At 44.4% G+C, this 25,841-nt stretch overlaps 1 protein-coding gene across 1 annotated transcript in view; it reads left to right on the plus strand.

Annotated features, from left to right (window-relative positions):
- The window catches only part of kiaa1549la (KIAA1549-like a), a gene marked incomplete at its 5' end in the record, with an annotated part of 117,599 nt that overhangs the window by 63,985 nt on the left and 27,773 nt on the right, over positions 1 to 25,841 (plus strand). Inside the window, 5 exons of the mRNA XM_080762257.1 lie at positions 3,335 to 3,501; positions 6,133 to 6,304; positions 9,333 to 9,493; positions 10,432 to 10,467; positions 23,167 to 23,354. Coding sequence (XP_080618383.1) covers positions 3,335 to 3,501; positions 6,133 to 6,304; positions 9,333 to 9,493; positions 10,432 to 10,467; positions 23,167 to 23,354 — 724 coding nt within the window. The remainder of the gene's footprint in view (positions 1 to 3,334; positions 3,502 to 6,132; positions 6,305 to 9,332; positions 9,494 to 10,431; positions 10,468 to 23,166; positions 23,355 to 25,841) is intronic.

Consider the following 25,841-nt stretch of genomic DNA (forward strand, 5'->3'; position numbering starts at 1 on the left):
TATGTCTATATAAAATGCTATAAGTCTACATAAAATGCTACAGTATGTCTACATAAAATAAAATGCTATCTAAGTCTACATAAAATGCTACAGTATGTCTACATAAAATAAAATGCTATCTAAGTCTACATAAAATGCTAGTATCTAAGTTACATAAGTTGGGCCTGTAAGGTCATCAGGGCTGTAGGGCAAGTGCTACGGGCCATTATGGAGTTTGAAGAGGTGGGTTTTCAGACTTCGGCAACAACAGTATTGATGGGACAAAACAGCATTTGGTTAAACATCTTGGCACTCTGTGCTCCGTGTTCTGCAACTCAGCAGAATGGAAGTCACTTTCTCTGCCACATTTCTCCTCTCCTCTCCTCTCCTCTCCTCTCCTCTCCTCTCCTCTCCTCTCCTCTCCTCCATCACTGTCTCTCCCAGTCAGTATATTTGTGAGTAGAGCTCTACTTCGTTCCCTGGAAAACCTATTGATGTATAATTCACATCTTCCCGACTGGAGCAGAGCGAGAGATCACTTCAAATCACATCAAGCTTGGCTGTGAATAAATCGTTTCCCATTGTGCGTGCGTGCGTGCGTGCGTGTGTGCGTGCGTGCAGTCATCGCATTGCGCAGGCTGATCTCTGCTGTCCACCATAATTTCCTCTTTGAAAAAATATTTTTCCGGATGCGCAAAAACAATCTGCTAAAACTAACAGGACATTTAGACGGAAATGTCATCTGAACATCTCATTTGTATATGCGCAATTAGAAGAGCAAATACAAAGAATTCTGCATTGAAACTAAGATAACATTTTACGTTTTATAAATTAAGTGAGTTCTCTCTCTCTCTCTCTCTCTCTCTCTCTCTCTCTCTCTCTCTCTCTCTCTCTCTCTCTAATCCTTTTTTCTTTTTGTCAACCCTTCTTCCTCTTGACCTTTAACCACTCCCTCCCTCCCTCTCTTGGTAAATGGTGCATTGATATAGCGCCTTTATCCAAGGCGCTTTACATTCAGCCATTCACACACCATTCACTGGTGTGCTGGCACCAACCAGCACATCAGGAGCAATTAGGGGTTCAGTCAGTGTCTTGCTCAAGGACACTTCGACACTGACTCTGGGGGCCCCCGGGTTCGAGCTGGCAACCTTGCGGTTACCATCCATCCACTCTACCCCTGAGCCACCAACGCCGCCCCCTCTCTCTTGCAGTCTTCTTGTCCCCTCTTCTTCACCTCTCCACTTCATCCGTCTTTGTCTCCTCCTGCCATCTTGAATCTCTCTCTTCCTCTCCTTTTCCTATACCTCCTACCTGCACACACATCTGTTCTCATCCCACACTCTTTCCAAAACATGTCTCCTACACTTTCATCCTTTCTTCCTCTCCCCTCCTTCCTAACGCTCTGTTCTCTCCCTCGTCTGTGGTGGAAAGTAACCAAGTACATTTACTCAAGTACTTACTTAACCCATTCTGACCTGAGATCAGATTCATACGAGGTTTCCACTAGGACACACACTGGTCTGATTGAACCCATTCTGACCTGAGATCAGATTCATACGAGGTTTCCACTGGACACACACTGGTCTGATGAACCCATTCTGACCTGAGATCAGATTCTAAAAATGTCAGTCGTTCTTCGATTTTTCAAAAATAGCAGACCCACAAGCTCGTAGCGCGCCACTCGGTGGCGCGCTATGAGCTTGTAGATCTGCTATTTTTCAATAGCTAAAGCATAACATGATGCTAACACCAAAACGGGTTCCCGTTCAGAATGGGATAAGTACAACTTTGATGTATTTGAACTTGATTATTTCTATTTTCCAAATACTTTTACTTCCACTACATCTTGGATCCAAATATTGTACTTTTACTCCACTCCACAAGTTCAGTCAGACAACTCACGAATAGATTTACCAATATTTATTTACAGAATGAGTAATGAGTGTGCATATATGATATTTGACTTGGTGTTCGGCTCTGCTGGATTTTCTCCCTGCTCGGCACGATTAAGCACCGACATAAAACATTAAGAGCAGGGAGATGGATATACAATTAAACCCCCCGCCATGGGGAGCATAAATAACAGAGCCCACCGGTGGTGCTGGGGTTGTGGTGGGAGCAAACATCACATAACAACCAGGAACCATATGCAGAGGACGGCAGGAAGAGCATGCAGTAGTGAGCTTAAGTAGTCCGCCCAATTGGTCAGCTGACTGCCACATCAGCGAATGACGTGTGGGACTTGCACACACTTATACACCCACATAGAAATGCAGCATATTAACCCATTCTGACCTGAGATCAGATTCATACGAGGTTTCCACTGGACACACACTGGTCTGATGAACCCATTCTAACCCGAGATCAGATTCTAAAAATGTCAGTCGATTTTTCAAAAATAGCAGACCTACAAGCTCGTAGCGCGCCACTCGGTGGCGCGCTACGAGCTTGTAGATCTGCTATTTTTCAATAGCTAAAGCATAACATGATGCCAACACCAAAACGGGTTCCCGGTCAGAATGGGTTAAACCCTTGAGTATGTGCCTTTGAGCATGGCATGAACTCCCTCGAGTATGTCTGACTGAACTATAACTCCGCAAGCTACGTCTCGTTTATTTGAAAACTAAGCAGTTAGTTACGTACTCCCGGGAAGGATGGATGCCGTTAGCTGTCAGCTCATCCTCTTCCCGGGGCTTATATTGCACATGATTACATAAGAGGAATGTTCTGGAACATCAAGTAACAATCATAGTCTATTTGCCAAACCTAAGTTGTTTACCAGAACGCCTATTTACAGAGCCAATTTGGGATGCCTCACCCAGCATGTGGCTGTTAAGGCACCTCGTGGTTTCTCCTTTAACCATCAATAACACTTTATCAGATCACGGTGACCTGGTATACATGCTGACCTGGTGTCATGGACATCATGGGGCTGTCACTTACTCTTACACTTGGAAAACAAGTTTACTGTGAGCACAAGCAAAGCCTATAATATACAGCACACATAAGTACAGAGAGTATTCATGCATATTTATGTATGTATGTATGTACGTACTTGTGAATTTTAAATATGTATTTATGTCTGTTGTGAGTCTGGCGTAGAGGATTTCATCCTGTGCTGGAAATCTTTTCAATAAATAAATTTCAATAAATGTCATATGAGTGGATTACAGTTACAATATGGTCACAATATCATTATACGTCAATCGAAATAAGGCACTCTATATTGAGTTTCCACAATAATACTAGTATAAATAATACAATAATTTAAATAAATAATATCTATAATTTGGTATAAATGATGTGGGTACTTTTTCCCAGCGCTGCTCCTATAACCCTCTGTCTGTGCGTCCAGTCATCCAGGATGTGGACAGCGCCGCCCTAGAGGCCAACTACCAGAGCTTCGCCAGCCTGATGGAGCAGCGTCTGGCGGAGCTGTTCCTGGTGGCTGGGAGGCCGGGCTCCAGCAGGGCCGCCCTGCGCTCCAGGAGAGCCACCACCGTGGGGAGCTACACCGTCCAGGTACACTTTACTGTATAAACGCTTCTGTTCCTGGTGGCTGGGAGGCAGCGCTCCAGCCGAGAGCCACCACTGTGGGGCGCTACACTGTCCAGGTATACACTTTATAAACGCTTCTGTTCCTGGTGGCTGGGAGGCAGCGCTCCAGCCGAGAGCCACCACTGTGGGGCGCTACACTGTCCAGGTATACACTTTATAAACGCTTCTGTTCCTGGTGGCTGGGAGGCAGCGCTCCAGCCGAGAGCCACCACTGTGGGGCGCTACACTGTCCAGGTATACACTTTATAAACGCTTCTGTTCCTGGTGGCTGGGAGGCAGCGCTCCAGCCGAGAGCCACCACTGTGGGGCGCTACACTGTCCAGGTACACTTTAATATAAACGCTTCTGTTCCTGGTGGCTGGGAGGCAGCGCTCCAGCCGAGAGCCACCACTGTGGGGCGCTACACTGTCCAGGTATACACTTTATAAACGCTTCTGTTCCTGGTGGCTGGGAGGCAGCGCTCCAGCCGAGAGCCACCACTGTGGGGCGCTACACTGTCCAGGTATACACTTTATAAACGCTTCTGTTCCTGGTGGCTGGGAGGCAGCGCTCCAGCAGAGAGCCACCACCGTGGGGCGCTACACCGTCCAGGTATACACTTTATAAACGCTTCTGTTCCTGGTGGCTGGGAGGCAGCGCTCCAGCCGAGAGCCACCACTGTGGGGCGCTACACTGTCCAGGTATACACTTTATAAACGCTTCTGTTCCTGGTGGCTGGGAGGCAGCGCTCCAGCAGAGAGCCACCACCGTGGGGCGCTACACCGTCCAGGTATACACTTTATAAACGCTTCTGTTCCTGGTGGCTGGGAGGCAGCGCTCCAGCAGAGAGCCACCACCGTGGGGAGCTACACCGTCCAGGTATACACTTTATAGACGCTTCTGTTCCTGGTGGCTGGGAGGCAGCGCTCCAGCAGAGAGCCACCACTGTGGGGCGCTACACCATCCAGTGCACCAGTGGTTCCCTAACCTTCTATAGCCCGTGGCCCAAAAGAGAGATTAGATGTTTTATGGCTAGAAAAAGAGAGAGGGGGGAGAGAGAGACGGACGGACGGACGGATGTGGGAGAGACCCTCCCGACACTTTAATTCACACATCCTCCTGTTTCATGACTAAATCAAATCGCCAGACATGATTAATCTGTGTGATGTCTCACAAAAAAGGGGGGGGAAAAAAGAAATTCAGTTTGATATTCGTTGACATGCAGGAAATTGAGATTTCAGATGAGTCAACTTTCTCCCGAAGTTCTCTTGTAGTGGTTGGTTCATGATGATTAAAGCAGTGCTTTAATGATCAACGCAGGGCCCGGGGCCTGGGGACCCCCACTGGGGACCCCCACTGGTTCAAAACAAAATGGGAACACTAGAGTTCCTTACAGTCTGTAACTCCGAATGGAAGTGCCATGATTTTAGTACTTGTTGTATGTGTCTATGAGTTAACATTACTCTTATAGACCCCCAGGTCTGGTTAGAATATTCAAATATGTCTTCTCTGTGTATTTTTGGTTTCTTCCTGAAAGCCTTTGAATCAAAATACACCACTAGTGACATGACTCATATAAAGGATGAATACTAAATGAATATCAACATCTTAAAACCAAAATGTTGAATTGTGGGTTTGAGCTCACATGCCCTTTTGATGTAAATCAAAAGCGGGGGTAACTACCTGTCGGGGAGGGGGGGTTAACTACCTGTCAGGGAGGAGGAGGAGTAGGACTAAGGCCCTATACGTCCTCTCTTGGGGGGGGTACTACCTGTGAGTGGGGAGTGTTGGCTGATGAGTGAATATCAAGATCCTAATACATTGGGATCCCCCATACACTGGGGGTCAAATTAAATCCTGCTGTCAAAATATGACCCCCCCCCCCCCCCCCCCAGTCAAAAAACACTTTGTTTGAAATAGACACTCATGCTTTCCAAGGTGTGATTTGGGGGTCCTAGCTAACTGACATCATAACCCTAACCTAACCCCTCCGCCATTATGATCATGGCTTAAGTTCAGGTGGGTGCAGTCAGTGCTAAGGTGAAGAAAATGTTTTAAGACTTTCTGTACATATTTCCTCTTCTATTTTAATCTTCCTCCTACTAGTATAATCATAGCATCTTATTCAAGGCGGGGGGGGGGGGGGTCGCTGCACTCCATCTTTAGAAAGCGATCATGTCAAATGAGGGTTTTGTTCATTGCCTAATAATGCATATAAAACTGGGGATGAAAATAAACGTTCAACATTAACCCATTCTGACCTGGGATCAGATTCATACGAGGTTTCCCCTGGACACACACTGGTCTGATTAACCCCATTCTGACCTGAGATCAGATTCTAAAAAATGTCAGTCGTTCTTCGACTTTTCAAAAATAGCAGACCTACAAGCTCGTAGCGCGCCACTCGGTGGCGCGCTATGAGCTTGTAGATCTGCTATTTTTCAATAGCTAAAGCATAACATGATGCTAACACCAAAATGGGTTCCCGTTCAGAATGGGTTAATGCATTGAAATAAAAGAACCAGAGAGATATATCTATTTCATTCTGCTACTGTCCGTTTCCTCTAGATCTCTATATCTATTTCATTATGCTACTGTCCGTCCCCTTTCCTCTAGATGGTGAGCATGCGGAGGCTGCCCGGGCCCAAGAACCCGGCGGAGATGACCTACTACACCCAGCTGAACGGGTCGCCCATCACCGGCACCACGGCGGCCAAGACCCTGAGCACCCTGGACTCGCAGACCATGGCGCTGACCCTGGGCTACTTCGTACAAGTGCAAGCCGAACGTAAGCCGCCGCAGCGTTTACTTTACACTTCACCGTCGTGTGCCGAAAATAGCCCGTCTAAAAGCAAGTAGATTGTATTATTTAATATAAGCGACATCCGGTCATGCAATATAGAGTATTAATCAGGCTTTATAGTGTCTCACAAATGTGGCATGTTTAACCCATTCTGACCTGAGATCAGATTCATACGAGGTTTCCACTGGACACACACTGGTCTGATTAACCCATTCTGACCTGAGATCAGATTCTAAAAATGTCAGTCGTTCTTCGATTTTTCAAAAATAGCAGACCTACAAGCTCATAGCGCGCCACTCGGTGGCGCGCTATGAGCTTGTAGATCTGCTATTTTTCAATAGCTAAAGCATAACATGATGGGTTCACCACAATGGGTTCCCGTTCAGAATGGGTTAAGAAAACGATATGTTACAAATCTGTTTGATTTTGGGGGCACGGACGGCGCTGGGCACTCGCTAGAGCTGTTGCCTCACATCTAGAAACACTTGGCGATGGACCGTGTCTGGTTATGTAAGCCCCACATTATCATCACCGCTGCCCATCCGACAGTACGTAGATGAAGGTCATGGACACGCCAGGGACACGAGCATCGTCAGCACCAGCTTGGCAGCTTCACAACGGCTTTAGACGGTTCAGTTGTGTATGTGTGTGGGTGTAACAGAAACCACACACACTTTCACCGTTTCACTTTAACCGCACTCTCTCTACGTCGTCCTCAGACGCACTGCATATTCAAATATTATCTCTGAACTGATTCCCTGACAGAATCATTTCTCCATAATTTCTCCATTACCGATGTGTAACTGATGGCCCACATACTCACAGACATCCTTCACATCTTAATTAACAGTGAACCATTATAAAAAAAATAATACCCTTATTGCGACTGTAGGTCGCAGTTTACTATGAAAACCTGCATTCTGCATCTTACACATTTCTAGTCTAAATATCAAAAGACAAAGAAGATACAGTATGGAGACAGGCACAGCTCATAACTTGATAACATTAAGCACATTGAACATAAGCTCAGATCGATTATAGGCAGTGGTGGAAAGTAAATGTATCAATACTGCAATATAGAAATACGAGAGAGAGACAGAGGAGCTACTGCAATGTTCTATTATTTATTCTTTTGTCTTTTCTTTTGTGTGTTGACCTACCCACTCGAAACTGTGCTAATTGCTGGTGAAGCTGCTGGCCCATGGCTATGGGTCGACCTGCGTGCACAACAAGTAGCGAGACCACCTCCAACCACTGCATATGCGCTAATTACTTACTTACTCACTCCTCTTTGTCCCCAATGGGACATAAGGCTTCAATGAGCGCTCTCCATTTCATTCGATCCCTGGCAGCATGGTGCGCCTCTCCTCCCCAGGACAGATTAATCTGTTCCAGCTCCTGTGTCACAGTTCTGCGCCAGGTGGTCTTGGGCCTCCCAGGTTTTCTTTTTTCCTGGTGGTGTCCATCTTAAGGCCACCTTTGTGGTGCAGTACCCTGCTCCATCCTCAGTACATGTCCTAGCCATCTCACTCAGGCGTCTGTGTGTAATGTCCTTGGTAATGCTCCGGCTCCCTGTTTGTTTGTACAGTTTATTGTTTGATATTTTATTTCGGCCAAAAGATCTGACATATACGTCTGAGTCATTTGTTATGGAACACTTCTATTTTCCTTGTGTCTGTCTTGACCACTCTCCAGCTCTCAGATCCTTTGTTTATGCGCTAATTAACTTCCTTCAAATAATGTTTTATATATTGAAGCGTAATGCCCTGAACCAGAACCAGACCATGACGCAAATTCATTCATCAGAGGTTAAAACGGACTCATACAATGGTTTTACATGCTGAACTCAAGTGTAACGGACTTGGCTTACTGTGGCATTCTCCACACAGCATTTGGGATTTTACATAAATCTCCATGAATTTCCATAATGCGTCTTGCATTTCGTGCAGTCCTCATAAATGCAATGCGTCTCAATGCTCATTGAGATGCAGAAACGCAATAATGTTTTGATAGATGTTCGGTTCAATATTGTAATTTCATTTATTTGGTGAAAGTCAGCACATTACCTCAACCATAGAGCACCGAAGTCTGACGTCACTTTCAGTAGAGGGCGTCAGTCCCCAGGTTCATGTATTTGTTTAGTTGCATTGAAATCCCCATTGAGGCGATTTTAGATCGCCTCATATAACAACTGTGTTTGAAAAATAAACATGTCACCCCGGCCGCTTCACTCATATGGATATGAAGAATCAACTGACTGAGAGAAAACGCTAATGTTACTGCTGCTGAATTAGTTAGATTTTCGCTAGAAGCAGACTGTATCATATATGAGTGACTGACTGTTGCAAACGATACAGAGACACCTCCCTGACAATAACGCCGAGACAGCTTGTTTATTTTTGGACCACAACGCTTATAGTAAACGATATTAAGATCACCCAATGTTATTCTCCAGGATGAGCGAGAATAACATGATGAGCCTAGTTGATGAGCGACTTCGGTGCTCTATAGAAATATGAATATTGTTTTCGAGAGAATGTCGTGGGTGATATCTCTTGAAATTTCATCCAAACTTGTTGTGCGGAGAGATTAAATAAGCCCTGTTTTCAAGAACAGTTTAACTAAGTCAAACATGTTATAAAAAGGTAAACAGCCCGTCTACAACAGGTGAGTTATTACCGTACTGTACTGTATGTCAACTCGTTCTCTGCCTGCCTCTCTGTGACTGTGTAAACATTGTCACTTGTGGCTAAACGGTTTTATAATGATTGTCACTTGTGGCTAAACGGTTTATAATGATTCTAATTAATTGTGTGTGTGTGTGTGTGTGTGTGTGTGTGTGTGTGTGTGTGTGTGTGTGTTTGTGTGCGTGTGTGCGTGTGCGTGTGCGTGTGTGTGTGTGTGTGTGTGTGTGTGTGTGTGTGTGTGTGTGTGTGTGTGTGTGTGTGTGTGTGTGTGTGTGTGTGTGTGTGTGTGTGTGTGTGTGTGTGTGTGTGTGTGTGTGTGCGCGCAGCGGTGGTAAAGACGCCCCCCAGCAACTTGTGGATCATGGCAGTGCTCACTCCTGTTGTCTTACTGCTGGTGGTCATCGCCATGGTTGCCTTCATCTTGTGTAAGCGGAACCGGGTCATCTTCAAAACCAGCGCCTTCAGGAGCTTCAAAGCTCGCTCCAAGGTAAGACCATGTCATGTTTAAAAGGTCTGGTGACATTTTGTACAGTACATTCAGTAGATTTTCTGTGGTCTGGGGATTTCTGAATAATTAGGCTCAAACAAGTGCTCTGATTTGTCTGCGGACTGTGATGTAACAGTCCACAAATCCCATATATGACATAACAATTTGCCAGCAGAAACCCATTTTTGGACACTACTCCTACAGATTTTGTAGAAATCGGTACACTGTCTTTTTCATATTCCATCCTGATTGGCTATAAGATTGGCTTACAGCCCACAATAACCTGCATCTGACCTCGCAGAGACTGAACACTTTTTTCTAGTCTACTTTTTCCTGCTTTGTTCACACTGAAATATAGCCCGAACAATATAATAAGATGACTGCAGTCATCGATGTCTTCTTCTTTGTCTCCTCCTCCTCCTTTTAATGCTAACACACAGGTCCTAGAGCCCAACTTTACCAAACCTAACTGTATAACGTAGTTGTGAATGTCTTACAAATCACACGTTAAGCCTAGCATGTGAAGTTCTTTGTTCAGGTCAGGACAGATCTGTGTGGGCAGGAGACGTTTGTTTTCACTCTTGTCCAAATGGCCATTGTGAGTGCTAATCATGCATGCAGTGAAGACCAGTTGGGCAAGAGGAAATGAGGCTCAGTGTGCTGGAAATAACATTTTTTACATATTTTATTGTAAATGGAGTGTTCATCAGTCCATAATGCATAGATTTATACCGCCTGCTGTGATGTCATATATACAGTATAGAGTCAGCCGGTCCAATTAGTGCAGCAGCAGCAGAGAAAAACAAGCCTCTTTTATAAGATAGCTACGTAGCTAGCACTGCGTTTTATCCTCCATTACATTGAGTCATTTCAAAAAATATTCAATTATTCTATTAACCCTCCACTCGCCATGTGCCTCTGACTTTCTCTTTTTTTAGACGTCATATCGAAGGGAGGGCAGTTGCCACCACCAGGTATAATTACACACAGTGACTCACTTCCATGTGGGGGATTGATAGGAAGTGGGGGTCAATATGCAAGAAGAAGAAGACGAGTTAAAACAGTATAATGTTGGTAGAATATAAGCTCTCAACACTAAAATCGGAATGGTCCATCTTTAACCCATTCTGACCGGGCACCCATTATGGTGTTCAGCATCATGTTATGCTTTAGCTATTTAAAAATAGCAGATCTACAAGCTCATAGCGCGCCACCGAGTGGCGCGCTACGAGCTTGTAGGTCTGCTATTTTTGAAAAATCGAACGACTGACATTTTTAGAATCTGATCTCAGGTCAGAATGGGTTAATCAGACCAGTGTGTGTCCAGTGGAAACCTCATATGAATCTGATCTCAGGTCAGAATGGGTTAACCTAAAACAACTCCCCTACTCCTGCCCATTCTGTCCATCCTCCATGTCTCCCAAAGCAGTGGTTTTCAACACTTTTCATATCAAGGCCCATTTATTTATTCTGCATTTGAGACCACAGACCACCATTTTGACGAGAGTTAAGTTAACGTCTCAGTAATAATTTAACTCTTGAGAGCGTAAAATGAAACCAGATGGATCCGTAAGGGATCTAACAAAGAGTTAAAGATCTAATCTAAATCTAAATCATTTAGCTATGGGGACCACCTGGAACTGTGATCCCTGGTGGTGGTGGTCCCGGACCACTGTCCTTACAGCCCTATCACATGAAACCAGTCTCGTCCGGCTCCCACAGTGGCCGCAGTCGTGTGCTCTTCTTTAAGCCTTATGTTGCACCGCAATCCTTTTTTATCACATTCTCCACTGGATTCTGCCCATCTAGATTATCACAGCTGGGGAAGCTATAGCTCAGAGCAGTGGTCACAGACAGCAGATACAAGGCAGTTTACTTACAGACCATTAAAATTACTGCAAAAGCTGTCCCTTGTTTGGCTCCTGCTGCCGCAGTGAAGCGTGTCAGCCGATTTGCGGTTATTTCTGTCTGGTCTGGTCTCGTTTTCCAGCCCCTTGACAGGCATAAGCCAACAGAGCTAACCCATTCTGAACGGGAACCCATTTTGGTGTTAGCATTATGTTATGCTTTAGCTATTGAAAAATAGCAGATCTACAAGCTCATAGCGCGCCACCGAGTGGCGCGCTACGAGCTTGTAGGTCTGCTATTTTTGGAAAAACCGAAGAACGACTGACATTTTTAGAATCTGATCTCAGGTCAGAATGGGTTGATCAGACCAGTGTGTGTCCAGTGGAAACCTCGTATGAATCTGATCTCAGGTCAGAATGGGCTAAGCATGGAGGGGGGGGGGGGTGGGAGGGAGGGAGGGATGGAGATGGATAGGGTAGGGTGGCATTTTGATTGGGCAACGGAACCAATGGAACATATTGACCAAGACTCACATTCATACCCACACACTGGAGCCGTGTTTATTCATGTGCATGGCGTGTGTGTGGGTGCATTTATGTTGCATGGTGGATCGTCACTGCCAGGCAGGCAGAAACCTTGTATGTCCAAACCCATTACTTTTCAGGAAATGAAAAAAGACCCACTGTAGTTATTCTTTTCTTTTTTTTTTACACATACTTTTGTTAATACTTTTTACTGGCTAAATATGAATAAAGCCTGCAGATAGACTTACTGTAATTACTGTCAACATGTTCATCCAAATTTTGTCATTATACAAGTATGTCAAAAATAGCAGATCTATAAGCTCACAACACGTCGCATTTTTCTACACGATGTGAGTTTTTAGATCATCATTTTCACTATTCTGTGTGACAGTCATATACGACATAAGTACAATCTGTGGGCATTAATAAAGTATTAAATTAAATAATAAAGATTAAGAAATGGAGATACAAGGTTTATGCCCCGACGGGGACAATTTGCTTGTGTGTTTCGCTGCTGTGTTTCTGTATGATGTTCTGCGCTCTGCTCTGGTGTTCGCCCCGTACGGTATTTAGACGCGCAATTACCAAGCTGCACGGCCTATGTTTGCTTTCCAAGCCATATATGTAAACAACATTATGTTACTCGTGCTGTGTTTTCCTAGACTGGACATCAAATATTTAAAGCGAGGGTTCTTAACGCATTCTGAACGGGAACCCGTTTTGGTGTTAGCATCATGTTATGCTTTAGCTATTGAAAAATAGCAGATCTACAAGCTCATAGCGCGCCACCGAGTGGCGCGCTACGAGCTTGTAGGTCTGCTATTTTGGAAAAATCGAAGAACGACATTTTTTAGAATCTGATCTCAGGTCAGAATGGGTTCATCAGACCAGTGTGTGTCCAGTGGAAACCTCGTTATGAATCTGATCTCAGGTCAGAATGGGTTAAAATCATGAAGTAGCGCTGTAGTAAGGCTGCATCCCTCATCTGTTTCTGTCTTATTATTTAAATCCTGTCCCAATACAAGGCTGGCTGTGGCATGGGAGATAAATATTCGTTTCACATTATTATTTGACTTCGTACTGTAACACATGCTTGTGGCAATCTGACTAAGAAAATTGTTGGGAGAGGTCATTTAAACTGTTCGTTATAAGCTGCACAGGCTTTGTGTGTGCGCGTGTGTATGTTTATGACCTACTGCTCCCAGCCCACTCAACTATCAGTCGTCATGCAAGACAACCTTAAGCCTCAAATCAATATAATGGTTTAAATTAGCTTTGTAATGTGTGTTTAAGCTTTACCCACATGAACCCTAGAGCGATCATATACTGTGGGCAAACATTCAGCAAAAATAGATCTCACGTCATGGCTTGTGAGCTTCTAATCTAGATGTCCTAATTTCAGCAAAGACAAAAAAGGAAGGGGCCAAGTAATAAGCATATGCCCCTGGGGGGTTCTGGGTTTACGTGGTTAAACACTATAATTATAGACTCCATCTCACTTTGCCGCTAATGTAGATAAACTGAGTTTGAAGAGTTACTGAATAATATGCTTCCAAATGTTTTTCAATTATACCGTATTCTGCCGAATATGAAATGACTGATTATAAAACGACCCCCTGCTTTTTTCAAGACTCATTTGTGGAAAAAGAACAGTGTGTGTGTGTGTGTGTGTGTGTGTGTGTGTGTGTGTGTGTGTGTGTGTGTGTGTGTGTGTGTGTGTGTGTGTGTGTGTGTGTGTGTGTGTGCATGTGCCTGTCTAATCCCCGATTTTAATACGACCCCGTTCTTTTTAGGATATTTCCATTTCCGTCTTATATTCAGGCCAATTGTGTCACTGGCGAAAACGAAATGGAAACTCAATGAAAACGAAGCTACTGTATGATGACTAAAAATAAGACTATATTCAAAATAATGACTATATTGACAAATAAAAACTAGACTAACATGGTAGGAAGGGGCTAGTGGACTAGAGATTCAGTTTAAGTAAAATTTTGATTTACACTTGGTTGCATGCTGAAAATAGCCGATCTACAAACTCACAACGCGTTGTGAGCTTGTAGATCGACTAAAATGTGATTAAAGCTAAATGAAAACTATTCAAAAGACTATATGACTAAAACTACAATCTAAATTTGCTGGCGATGGAACTGGGAACATTAAGAGAAGATATTTCTTACAGCTCTAGCAGTGATTCTCAACCATTTTCATTTTTACGGACCCTTATTTAATGCCATTTCTATCTCTGGGACCCCGATTTATATTGTAAAATCAAATGTTTGTTTAAATCTGAGTGTACAAACCGGGTCCATTTGGTTCCATTTGTACACTCTCTGAGTTACAGACCCATAAGGCGACTGTGGCTCAAGAGGTAGAGCAGGTCGTCCAATGATCCATGGGTCGTCGGTTCGAATCCCGGCTCCTCCTGTCTACACGTCAAAGTGTCCTGAACCCCAATGCAATCCCAATTGGAAAAAGGCGCTATATAAAATGCACCATTTACCATAAGGGCCCATTTGATTACAAACTATCATTTAGCTGGGGGACCCCCTGGAACTCCCTCAAGGACCCCTGGAGGTCCCCACTCCCCGGACCCCACTTTGAGAACCACTGATTTAAATTACTCTCTCTAGAGTCTAGATAGTTCATATTTTACTGCACCATGCCTCCGCACGCTGTAAAAAGGTTCCATCTAAACCAGTTTAGCAACATGTGCGATGCTGTGCGCTTTATGCATCGCATCTGTGCATTTAATATAACTGCCCTTGGGACAGATATAACACGCAGACTTCAGTGGAGTGCTTCTGCATTTCTCCCCCTGCTCGAGCTGCATTTAATCAATATGGCCATGGGGGGAACCGAGCACATCTCGTCCATCTGCTGTGCTGTGTGAGGCTGCTGCGGACTGTTTGCTGCGAGTTAAAATTAGATGAGTGATGAAGACGTACTTTGATGGCACAAACAAGAAGTCAAAACAAAGTGAGCTTAATTTGCACGGCGGGCCACGGTACTATAGCAGTCACTTCCAGTGAGAGTACTCGATTTTTTTTACTTACAGTAAGTAAAAGTATCAATACTGTATAGTCTCGCATTGCTAGGCTGTTGCCTAAAATATAAAGCGGAAGTGGAGACGTTTCGTCTTTACAGTCGCGCACATTTATCCTAAAATAAATATAAATCATCTAAGCATACCGTATCGTAGCTTGCTGCTTAGCATAAATGGAAATTTAAAAAAATATATTTTAAAATATATTTTTATGAACTGAAATGACATAAATGTCGTGCTGTAGTTCCAGACTCTATATAGCATTCGGAGATTGTGGAATAGTTGTCTGGTCAGTGGTGAATATATTGACAGTGCAGCCGGTGTAATGCATCAGGGCCCCTGAAGGGGGAGGAAGAAGGTGAAAGCCTGGTTTAAAAGGATAGAGACTGATCTGGCGCGCATTTGACCTCCAAAATGTGGAGGTCAAATGCGGAAGTGCAACCGAGCGCTCAATGTTAAAGCTCAGCTGCTGCACAGGGTTTCCTCGTCATGAATCCACGGGTCTGCCTGCAGTCCTTCCTCTTACCACCAGCGCTTCAACGTTGGAGTGCCTAGCTGGCCCCTTGGTTTCAGGGGCTATTAATTGGTCGCAGGAAGAGTAACACCAAGGATTCGTCAGTGACTGGTTTATATACCTACTACTTCCGTGTTGCATAACAGTGACATCACTGTCCACTCCTTGGTATCCTCACCACAGCCGGCCCCTGTTTCAATGCGGGGTGTTACTGTGTTCATGCGCTGCCTGTCGGCAAGCAGCACAAACATGGCTCAGCTGTAGACTATGTTGTCACGTTCCGTCACGCTAATGAAACACTAGATGGGATTATGTCATGTCAGCACTGCACTGCACTGCACACACAACGAGGTAGAGACTGAGCTATACACTTCCTAACCGTATGCCCACTGTACCAACACGCCAGAGACATACAGTATACCTCCCACGGATTACAATCCCCCAAGGAGAGTTTGAAAATCATGCAAATGTTTATATACAAATTAATGCAAAAACATTGAAATACTGCTGTCAACCTTCTCTGACAGAAAATGCACTATTTGTATACTGTAGTTTCACAAGATAGTATTACTCAAAGTGTTAATGTAACACAGCTCTGTTTACACGTTTATATTCTTGATTGTTTGTTTCCACTTTTGCTTTGGAAATGTAAACGTATGTGTGAGAGAGAGAGAGAGAGAGAGAGAGAGAGAGAGAGAGAGAGAGAGAGAGAGAGAGAGAGAGAGAGAGAGAGAGAGAGAGAGAGAGAGAGAGAGGAGAGAGAGAGAGAGAGAGAGAGAGAGAGAGAGAGAGAGAGAGAGAGAGAGAGAGAGAGAGAGAGAGAGAGAGAGAGAGAGAGAGAGAGAGGGGGGGAGGGAGAGATTTGACCGTTGACACGTCAAAGCCAACATTCAAGGTTACATACCCCCAGTCCAGTGGTGGAAAGTAACTAAGTATATTTAAGTATACTAGCCTGACTCCAGCCCTGAATCACTACCCAAGCCCATTTAAAATATAAATGTGAAACAAAATGAAAATTCTGACTGAGTGTCAGGCTACTTAAATACGATACTTGAGTACAATTTTGAGGTATTTGTTCTATACTTTCCAATTTCAAATTCTACTCCACTACATCTCAGAGGCAAATATTGTATACTTTTACTCCACTACAATTATTTGCTTGTACTAGTAGATCTGCTATTTTCAAAAAGATTGTTTTATACATTTAAAACCTTGAAATTGAAACATTCTATACATAATTCATGTTTTTGTTTTACTTATGGTACTTTTAAGTACATTTTGATGCCAGTATCAGTATTTCTGCATTGTTGTTATGCTTTATCTATTGAAAAATAGCAGACCTACAAGCTCGTAGCGCGCCACCAAGTGGCGCGCTACGAGCTTGTAGGTCTGCTATTTTTGAAAAATCGAAGAACGACTGACATTTTTCAGAATCTGATCTCGGGTCAGAATGGGTTAATCAGACCAGTGTGTGTCCAGTGGAAACCTCGTATGAATCTGATCTCAGGTCAGAATGGGTTAAGTAAAACATGTGAGTAGTTTTTTCCCACCACTGCATACCCCTCAGTGCTGTCATCTTCACACAGCAGCATCTAGCCTGTAGCCACAGCCTCGTCCACTGAATGACCACATCCACATCCATTATGAAATGAACCAGCCACTGTATGCTTTACCATTTCAAATGAACCACGCTGGCACATTTAATGTTTGCCGGCCGTCAATAATCTATACATCTAATCCATACTGGGCCACAGGACAGATTTGGAACAGTGCTTTTAAGTGCTCTCTCTCTCTCTCTCTCAAATATGCTTTATTGACATGACAAGCATTGTTATATTTCCAAAGCATTACATCATACAGTATGATGCAAAATCATAAGAATAATGCATATTCAGAATCAGAAGAAATAATACAAACAGGACAAGGAAAAATATTGCAAAAATACATTAGTCTGTCTGACGCACGCACGCACGCACGCACGCACACACACACACACACACACACACACACACACACACACACACACACACACACACACACTCAACCTGTGCATAGCATAAATCCAGTCACGTGACTGCATGGTTCCACTCTCCATGCATGTATCTTTAATACCACTGTTTGTCCTCCTGCGTCTGTGTGTGTGTGTGTGTGTGTGTGTGTGTGTGTGTGTGTGTGTGTGTGTGTGTGTGTGTGTGTGTGTGTGTGTGTGTCGAGGCAACGAACACACTCATGCACAATTTAGTTTACCAGACGCTCTTATCCAGTGAGACTCACACACACGTGAAATCAGAGCAAATGGTGTGAGCCCTAGTCAACAAAACTGCAGAGTAAATAGCTTACATAACGGTGGAGTGCAAACAAAACAATTAAGTGCTTCAAAGAAACAAGGACACGCAACAGCCTAGCATCTGTCCTAAGAATGCAATCCGAATCACATTCCTAGTGTTCGAGGAAAAGCAAAACATTATGAACAAGTAACTGAAATCTGTCGTGCATACGTGTGTGTGTAGTGTGTCCGTGCATGCGTGCATGCGTGTGTGTGTGTGTGACAGCAGGAGCGCACATGTCAATTTATCTTCCGCTGACCTATAGCTATAAAAGCCTTGTGTGATGGATCCTGTGGCTGGGCCGGTCCTGGGCTGGTGTGTCACATTATAGATTCAGCAGTCTGCCCACACTGCCTAGTATCCTTACATGCACTCTGAGATTACAGCCGTGCTACTGTATATGGAATGCTTCAGAAATGCCTTTATACAGCCACCAGAAGTATAGGTATAGATGAAGGGAAAATATCTGGGTTTTTTTTAATAACTCTCTCTCTCTCTCTCCCCCCATCTCTCTCTCTCTCTCTCTCTCTCTCTCTCTCTCCCTCTCCCTCTCCCTCTCCCTCTCCCTCTCCCTCTCCCTCTCCCTCTCTCTATCTAGTTTACATAAATGGGAGGGCATTTAGCAATACAAAGAAAGTGCTGAAGCCCTGGAGTGTCTTTGCTAAAAAAGTAAACGTATCCTCTATCCAGCCTGTTTAATTTTCTGTCGCTTCATGCCAAAAACCTCAGACCTCCCATTATACCAAGTTCTGTGTTTGGAGAATGATTAAAAATAATAAAGTAAGAAAATCTGACGAGGTCATCCAATTACCCTTATCTGTACTTTCACTGCTGAGCTGCACTGTGTCATGCAGACGTAGATGTACGGTAGATGTAAACCTTTCTACTTGTAGTTCATCCAGGGCAGTCTGTGATGGTACTGAGATTGTGGAAGGGTTTTCTGTCTCCGGGATATGCCTCGGTTCAGTATGCGATAGCAATGACGTTTCCCGCGCTGATTTTATATTCTCTTTAACCACGTTAACCCTAACCCTATAGTGTCTATCCCTATTCTGGGGTGATCGAACAAACAAAAAGGTAGGAGCGCACACCAGTAGTGGGGAGATGCTGACAACAGGAGATACAACTTTGACTGAGAAAGGAAAGAGGCCGCACAGCTCGTAGTCACGATGCCATCAAAATTTTATTTTCCCAACGGTTTGGCAACAAGTTGCCTTCTTCAGGGAATGCCTTCTTCATGTTGCGTGCGGCCTCTTTCCTTTCTCAGTCAAAGTCCTATTCTGGGGTGAACATTTGTGCCCAATTCTGTCAGAGGCGCAGTCATATTTTCGTGAGGAGTCATTGTTCAGTAAAGTAAAAAAAGATGTCTCGACACGTAAAAGAAAAAGCTTAAACATAAAAATAGACTAGCCATCGCCAGCATTGCTAACACTTTCAGTGCCATAATTATTTTTGCAAAATTGTGGTAAATGAAGAAATGCAAACCCTCCAAAGCATGACGGGATAGATGGCAGATATCTAGGAATGTGTTTGCCATTCAAATGGTGATTACTCCACTTGAGGCTCTATAAAGTATATAGTTTCAAAACTATTCACTCCATCCAATTAACCAATATCTCATTATTTTGTATAATGATTTTCTGCTTTCATATGGAATGAAAAATAAATAAATCACAATGACAAATTCGGTCACATTGGTCCAAAATACGAAGCTATTTGATATAAGTATAAAACCCTGGGGGACCCCAGTCAACAAAGTAGTATAATAAGGGTTTTAAGTGGTTACGCCAATATTTATGTATTTTGTCACACGGCAGTGTGGTCACCAAGTATACTTTAAACTAATTTCCCCAGTTCACTTCGAAATCTGTTATTGTGTCAAATTGTGCTTATATGAGAGAATACTACAGTAGTTTGAATGAGGACTGAGAGAGAAGGACACAGACATTACACTGCCCATGTACACATGCACGCACGCACGCACGCACGCACACACACACACACACACACACACACACACACACACACACACACACACACACACACACACACACGCACACGCACACACACAGAGCCTAAAGTCAACAGTGTTTTTAGGACAGTATTTATGCCACAGGATATCAACTTCATATCATGGAAACTCTCATATTATTACTGGGGTGGTGAGCTTATACTGTGTGGTTCAGTAGTTGCCAAACTTTCAAGGTCGAGACCCGAAGGAGAGATTATTCATTTGCCCGGGACCCAAACTAGTGAAAATAGCACATCTACAAGCATTTTCACTACTTAATAATTGTGTAATTCTCTTTTTTTATTTGTTTTAAAACCATTGAAAATGAGATTTTACCTCCAGTCGTGACTCATAGAAATTGGTCCGTGACCCAAAATGGTTCCCGACCCACTGTTGTGTGTAACGTGGTGTGTGTAACCCGTGTGTCATAGAAAACCCATCCTGCAGCAGACTTCACCCCTCATCATCTCAGTTGCATTTCTAGTTCACATGAGTCAAAGCTCAGCCGCCATCATACCGTGTCATTTCTTGTTCAATTGTTTTGTATTTTCCCTCGCCTACTGCAGGGGTTCTCAACGTTTTTGGCTGCGTGGGGACCCCCGGAAATGCTTTGGCCATGTCTCGTGACCCCCTCCCCTCCCCGCCCCACCCCAATACAAATTGACTCCAATAATAATAATAGGGAAAATATATCATAAATGTATACTGAAACCAGATATAATCATTAAAGAACGTGTATGCATGTACTATGTGTACTATGTAAACTCTTAATTTCCATTTTCCAGCCATTCAGTTGCAAAAATAATAATAATTGAGAACCCCTGGCCTACTGTACCTCAGATTCATTTTTCTTAGTCCATGTGATCACATTCATGTACAGCATAAAGATCTTTCCTCATAATAATACATTTTTATGGTGCTGTCATATCAATATTTAGCCTGTGTTCTGCAAAAACATTCAGCCCGTTTCCTGAAAAAGCTTCATCTTGCCTCATTGTAACTCAATAACAATTATCTTTGTTCTGTAGCAGCAGCAGCTGTTTCATTGTTCAATGTTATGTTAAGCCCAACACACACTGGCTCCGTCCGACGCGGCGCTTTGCCGCGCGGCGCCGCCTGAAAAATAGAACTGGTTCTATCGGCGCGCCAGGCGACGCGGCGGACGGAGCCGGTGTGCGATAGGTTAATTGAAAATAATGGAGGCGGCTGTTTTGACGCGCGGCGGTCACAGACTGTGTGTGATGGGCTTTACAAAGTTCTGCTAGTTGAAAAAAGAAAAGAGGGAAAAAAGGTCAGCCTCAGTTAATTTTTGGGTTATTCAATTGGATAATTTTCAGACAAAAGACCAGACCAGAAAAATATTGGACTGACCTCAGAAGGTGTGTTTTTCCCTTGGGAGTATAATATGAATAGAGACTGCACCCGGAGGAAACCCTGAGGCGAAATGGACATAGTGGCCGAATTTGGTATTGCAGCGCTGGGTCCAAAACACATGAACGCGCTGGTCCGTTGACTATCATTGTGCACGTTCACGATGACACGTGAACGCTGTTTCAGTGCAATGATAGTCAGTGGTCATGAGTTTGGTCCAATCCATCCCAGAATGCACTCTGTTCCTATACCCGGAAGGAGGAGTGAAATCGCCTCATGCGCTTTTGAGCAACTTAATGCAAGTGGATGGGAGGAGAAATCCGGTGCCGTCTCTATTCATATATACTCTAAAGGTTTTTCCCTGCAGCCTGTCCAGAAAGGTTTTGTTGTGTTTTTCCCTGCAGCCTGTCCAGGGGTTCGACTATGTTGTGTTTTTCCCCGCAGCCTAGTGTCCAGGGGTTCGACTATGTTGTGTTTTTCCCCGCAGCCTAGTGTCCAGGGGTTCGACTATGTTGTGTTTTTCCCTGCAGCCTAGTGTCCAGGGGTTCGACTATGTTGTGTTTCTCCCTGCAGCCTAGTGTCCAGGGGTTCGACTATGTTGTGTTTTTCCCCGCAGCCTAGTGTCCAGGGGTTCGACTATATTGTGTTTTTCCCTGCAGCCTAGTGTCCAGGGGTTCGACTATGTTGTGTTTTTCCCTGCAGCCTAGTGTCCAGAGGTTCGACTATGTTGTGTTTTTCCCTGCAGCCTAGTGTCCAGGGGTTCGACTATGTTGTGTTTTTCCCCGCAGCCTAGTGTCCAGGGGTTCGACTATGTTGTGTTTTTCCCCGCAGCCTAGTGTCCAGAGGTTCGACTATGTTGTGTTTTTCCCTGCAGCCTAGTGTCCAGGGGTTCGACTATGTTGTGTTTTTCCCCGCAGCCTAGTGTCCAGGGGTTCGACTATGTTGTGTTTTTCCCTGCAGCCTAGTGTCCAGGGGTTCGACTATGTTGTGTTTTTCCCTGCAGCCTAGTGTCCAGAGGTTCGACTATGTTGTGTTTTTCCCGGCAGCCTAGTGTCCAGGGGTTCGACTATGTTGTGTTTTTCCCTGCAGCCTAGTGTCCAGAGGTTCGACTATGTTGTGTTTTTCCCTGCAGCCTAGTGTCCAGAGGTTCGACTATGTTGTGTTTTTCCCTGCAGCCTAGTGTCCAGGGGTTCGACTATGTTGTGTTTTTCCCTGCAGCCTAGTGTCCAGAGGTTCGACTATGTTGTGTTTTTCCCGGCAGCCTAGTGTCCAGGGGTTCGACTATGTTGTGTTTTTCCCCGCAGCCTAGTGTCCAGGGGTTCGACTATATTGTGTTTTTCCCTGCAGCCTAGTGTCCAGGGGTTCGACTATGTTGTGTTTTTCCCTGCAGCCTAGTGTCCAGAGGTTCGACTATGTTGTGTTTTTCCCGGCAGCCTAGTGTCCAGGGGTTCGACTATGTTGTGTTTTTCCCTGCAGCCTAGTGTCCAGAGGTTCGACTATGTTGTGTTTTTCCCTGCAGCCTAGTGTCCAGGGGTTCGACTATGTTGTGTTTTTCCCTGCAGCCTAGTGTCCAGAGGTTCGACTATGTTGTGTTTTTCCCGGCAGCCTAGTGTCCAGGGGTTCGACTATGTTGTGTTTTTCCCTGCAGCCTAGTGTCCAGAGGTTCGACTATGTTGTGTTTTTCCCTGCAGCCTAGTGTCCAGGGGTTCGACTATGTTGTGTTTTTCCCTGCAGCCTAGTGTCCAGGGGTTCGACTATGTTGTGTTTTTCCCCGCAGCCTAGTGTCCAGGGGTTCGACTATGTTGTGTTTTTCCCTGCAGCCTAGTGTCCAGGGGTTCGACTATGTTGTGTTTTTCCCCGCAGCCTAGTGTCCAGGGGTTCGACTATGTTGTGTTTCTCCCTGCAGCCTAGTGTCCAGGGGTTCGACTATGTTGTGTTTTTCCCCGCAGCCTAGTGTCCAGGGGTTCGACTATGTTGTGTTTTTCCCTGCAGCCTAGTGTCCAGGGGTTCGACTATGTTGTGTTTTTCTCCGCAGCCTGTCCAGGGGTTCGACTATGCCAAGCAGCACTTGGGCCGGACGGACGAGACCCTTTCTGTTACCAAGGAGACCCTGGTGCTGGGTCTGCCAGTACGAGATGCTCCGCTGTCATTGGACAGGAAACCCCACCAGGATGCAGGGACAGCCAATAAGAGGCCTCCATCGGCCGATATACATAAAGGAGGGTACGTTTTTGCTGTCGTATTCTCTTCATCTTTTGATGATAAACATTTGTTTCACAGGGGATGAAGTTTAATTAACCCATTCTGACCTGAGATCAGATTCATACGAGGTTTCCACGGGACACACACTGGTCTGATTAAACCATTCTGACCTGAGATCAGATTCTAAAAAATGTCAGTCGTTCTTCGAATTTTTCAAAAATAGCAGACCTACAAGCTCGTAGCGCGCCACTCGGTGGCGCGATATGAGCTTGTAGATCTGCTATTTTTCAATAGCTAAAGCATAACATGATGCCAACACCAAAATGGGTGCCCGGTCAGAATGGGTTAACTGTCGTGTATTGTGTAGACATCTACATTGGCCTAAAAACAAAAAAAAGGCGACAAACTATAATTCATAATATAAGATTCAAGTGGTTTTATGTGTCACGTTCTCATCCAAGTGTTGTGCAGTGAAACGTTGGTGTGGCAGACCCTGCCAGCCTGTGAGGATTGTACTGTCATAATGATGTGATGCTCTCTGTCAGCTGTCTGTGGCGCCGAGCAAATCCGTTAACCTTCAGCTTTTCAGGAGAATGTTGTCTGTGAGTGTCTGTGAGTGTTTGTGAGTCTCTGCGGTAAGTCAAAGACACCAGCAGGCAGCTCAGCCTCTAAACAGACTGGAATGAATCCGACCAAATCCAGGGTCAGCTAGCTGTGTTGATCGATGCTTAGAAACAAATTCGGAGAGAGGATGAATGGATTTAGATGTGACATTTTATGCAGCAATTCACTACCGTTCCAAAGCCGACAGCTTGATCTTTGTTGACTGCATCTTACTTTCAGCTTTTTCTAAAAGGAGCACGCTAACTGACATTTCTTGTACAGTATACAGTAGTAAAGGATATTTAAGCCAATTAAAGGTAGGATAAGTGATATGTTTTGCTTAAAACAAAAGGTTTGTTGATTGAAAGCATTATATTCTGGATGGTAACCATTGTTGAGTGTTTGTTCAAGAGTCTCAGCAGCTCTAAACAGAAAACAGTGGGTTGTCAATTTCAGCCAATCAGGTGCTCGAGTACAAATTTGACCAAACAACTTTCACTTGTTTTTTGATTTATTGAATACTTTAACAGTAGGCCAAAAATAACAATAATAAAAATTCAGTTCAATACAAGGTCTTTTAAGAGGATTTAAAACCCAATAAAGCACTATGGCTTGTTTCCAACATTTAACCCATTTAGGCCTAAGGCCGATTCTAAAAACGCCTCTAAATCCTGACCTAAGGTTTCTGAAAAACTTCAAATATTGATATAGTAGCATCAAAAATTTTACATTTTTGAATACTGTACATACTGTACAGAACCCAAATATGGGTGCCCGGCCTGAGGGGGTAAGATACCAATAGGGGTTCCCACCCAGAATGGGTTTGACAGTAAAAGTGCCCCCCGGGGCACAGGTCTCCACCAGGATAGGATTGTTTGTGACGTAACATTATTATTCATAATGCTTAGTAATGTTATGAAGATGAATTCATGTTGTGTTTTCAATAAATGGCTGGCAATCGGGATGAAATAATTTTGAGAAATCAATCATACCCGACTTGATCACATAACTACAGAGATCAAGTGTACTGATGTACTGTGTTTTCAACCAGTGGACAGAGATCATGCAGGCATAAAAAACACTTCCATGTCATGTCTTCAGGGAGGCATACAGCATGGAAGGAGGAAAAAAGAGAAGAGCCCAGTCAGTGCGGGAGGGAAGGGGGTTTGGGTGTGAAGGCGGGTGTATGCAGAGAGGGGTGTGTACCTGTATGTGTATTTATGTAAGAGAAGAGAGTCCATGTGTTTGTGTGAGAGTAAGGAGCCTGAAGGATCTTTCAGATCGTGTGCCAGGTCACGTTATCTCAGTCCGCATGAGTGACAATGCGATAACACAGCAAGTTGCTATGGAGACGTCTTTGATCATGGCCCCATAGCCTGGAGACACAACGACAGGTGAAGGGGTGGGGAGCTTTTCTCTCAACATTGTGTCTTCCGGAGGAAATGTTGTCGGATTCGATTCTTGTTTTTTTAGAGCGAGGGATTATTCCTCTCTTGTGTCCATTCTGGCCCTCAACAAAGTGCCTTGCAGGGCAATGAGTCTCTCCAAGATGACGTCCAACTTGCGATCTTGCAGGGCAGTGAGTCTCTCCAAGATGCTGTCCAGCTCGCTTGATTTAGCTCCGTGATCGCGACAGTCTGAGCTCCCATTGCTCAGCTCAACTCAAATATCCCATTGCTCAGCTCAACTCAAATATCATGACAGGCAGCTTCGGGGCTCCTTGAAGTGCTGCCGGCGTCTTGCCAATTTTCTGATACACAAGGGCAATGCTCAAGCCAATTAGCAGAAGACCTGTTATCATAAAGCCGAATAGGTAGATGTCCTCGATGTCCTCCACAGATAGGACAGCTAGGCACACAACTCTCCACTTATCATAGTACGAGTCTATCATGCAGCAAACGTCCC

This window comes from Protomyctophum bolini, assembly GCF_963924005.1.
Source record: "Protomyctophum bolini genome assembly, chromosome: 4".
Lineage (NCBI taxonomy): Eukaryota > Metazoa > Chordata > Actinopteri > Myctophiformes > Myctophidae > Protomyctophum > Protomyctophum bolini.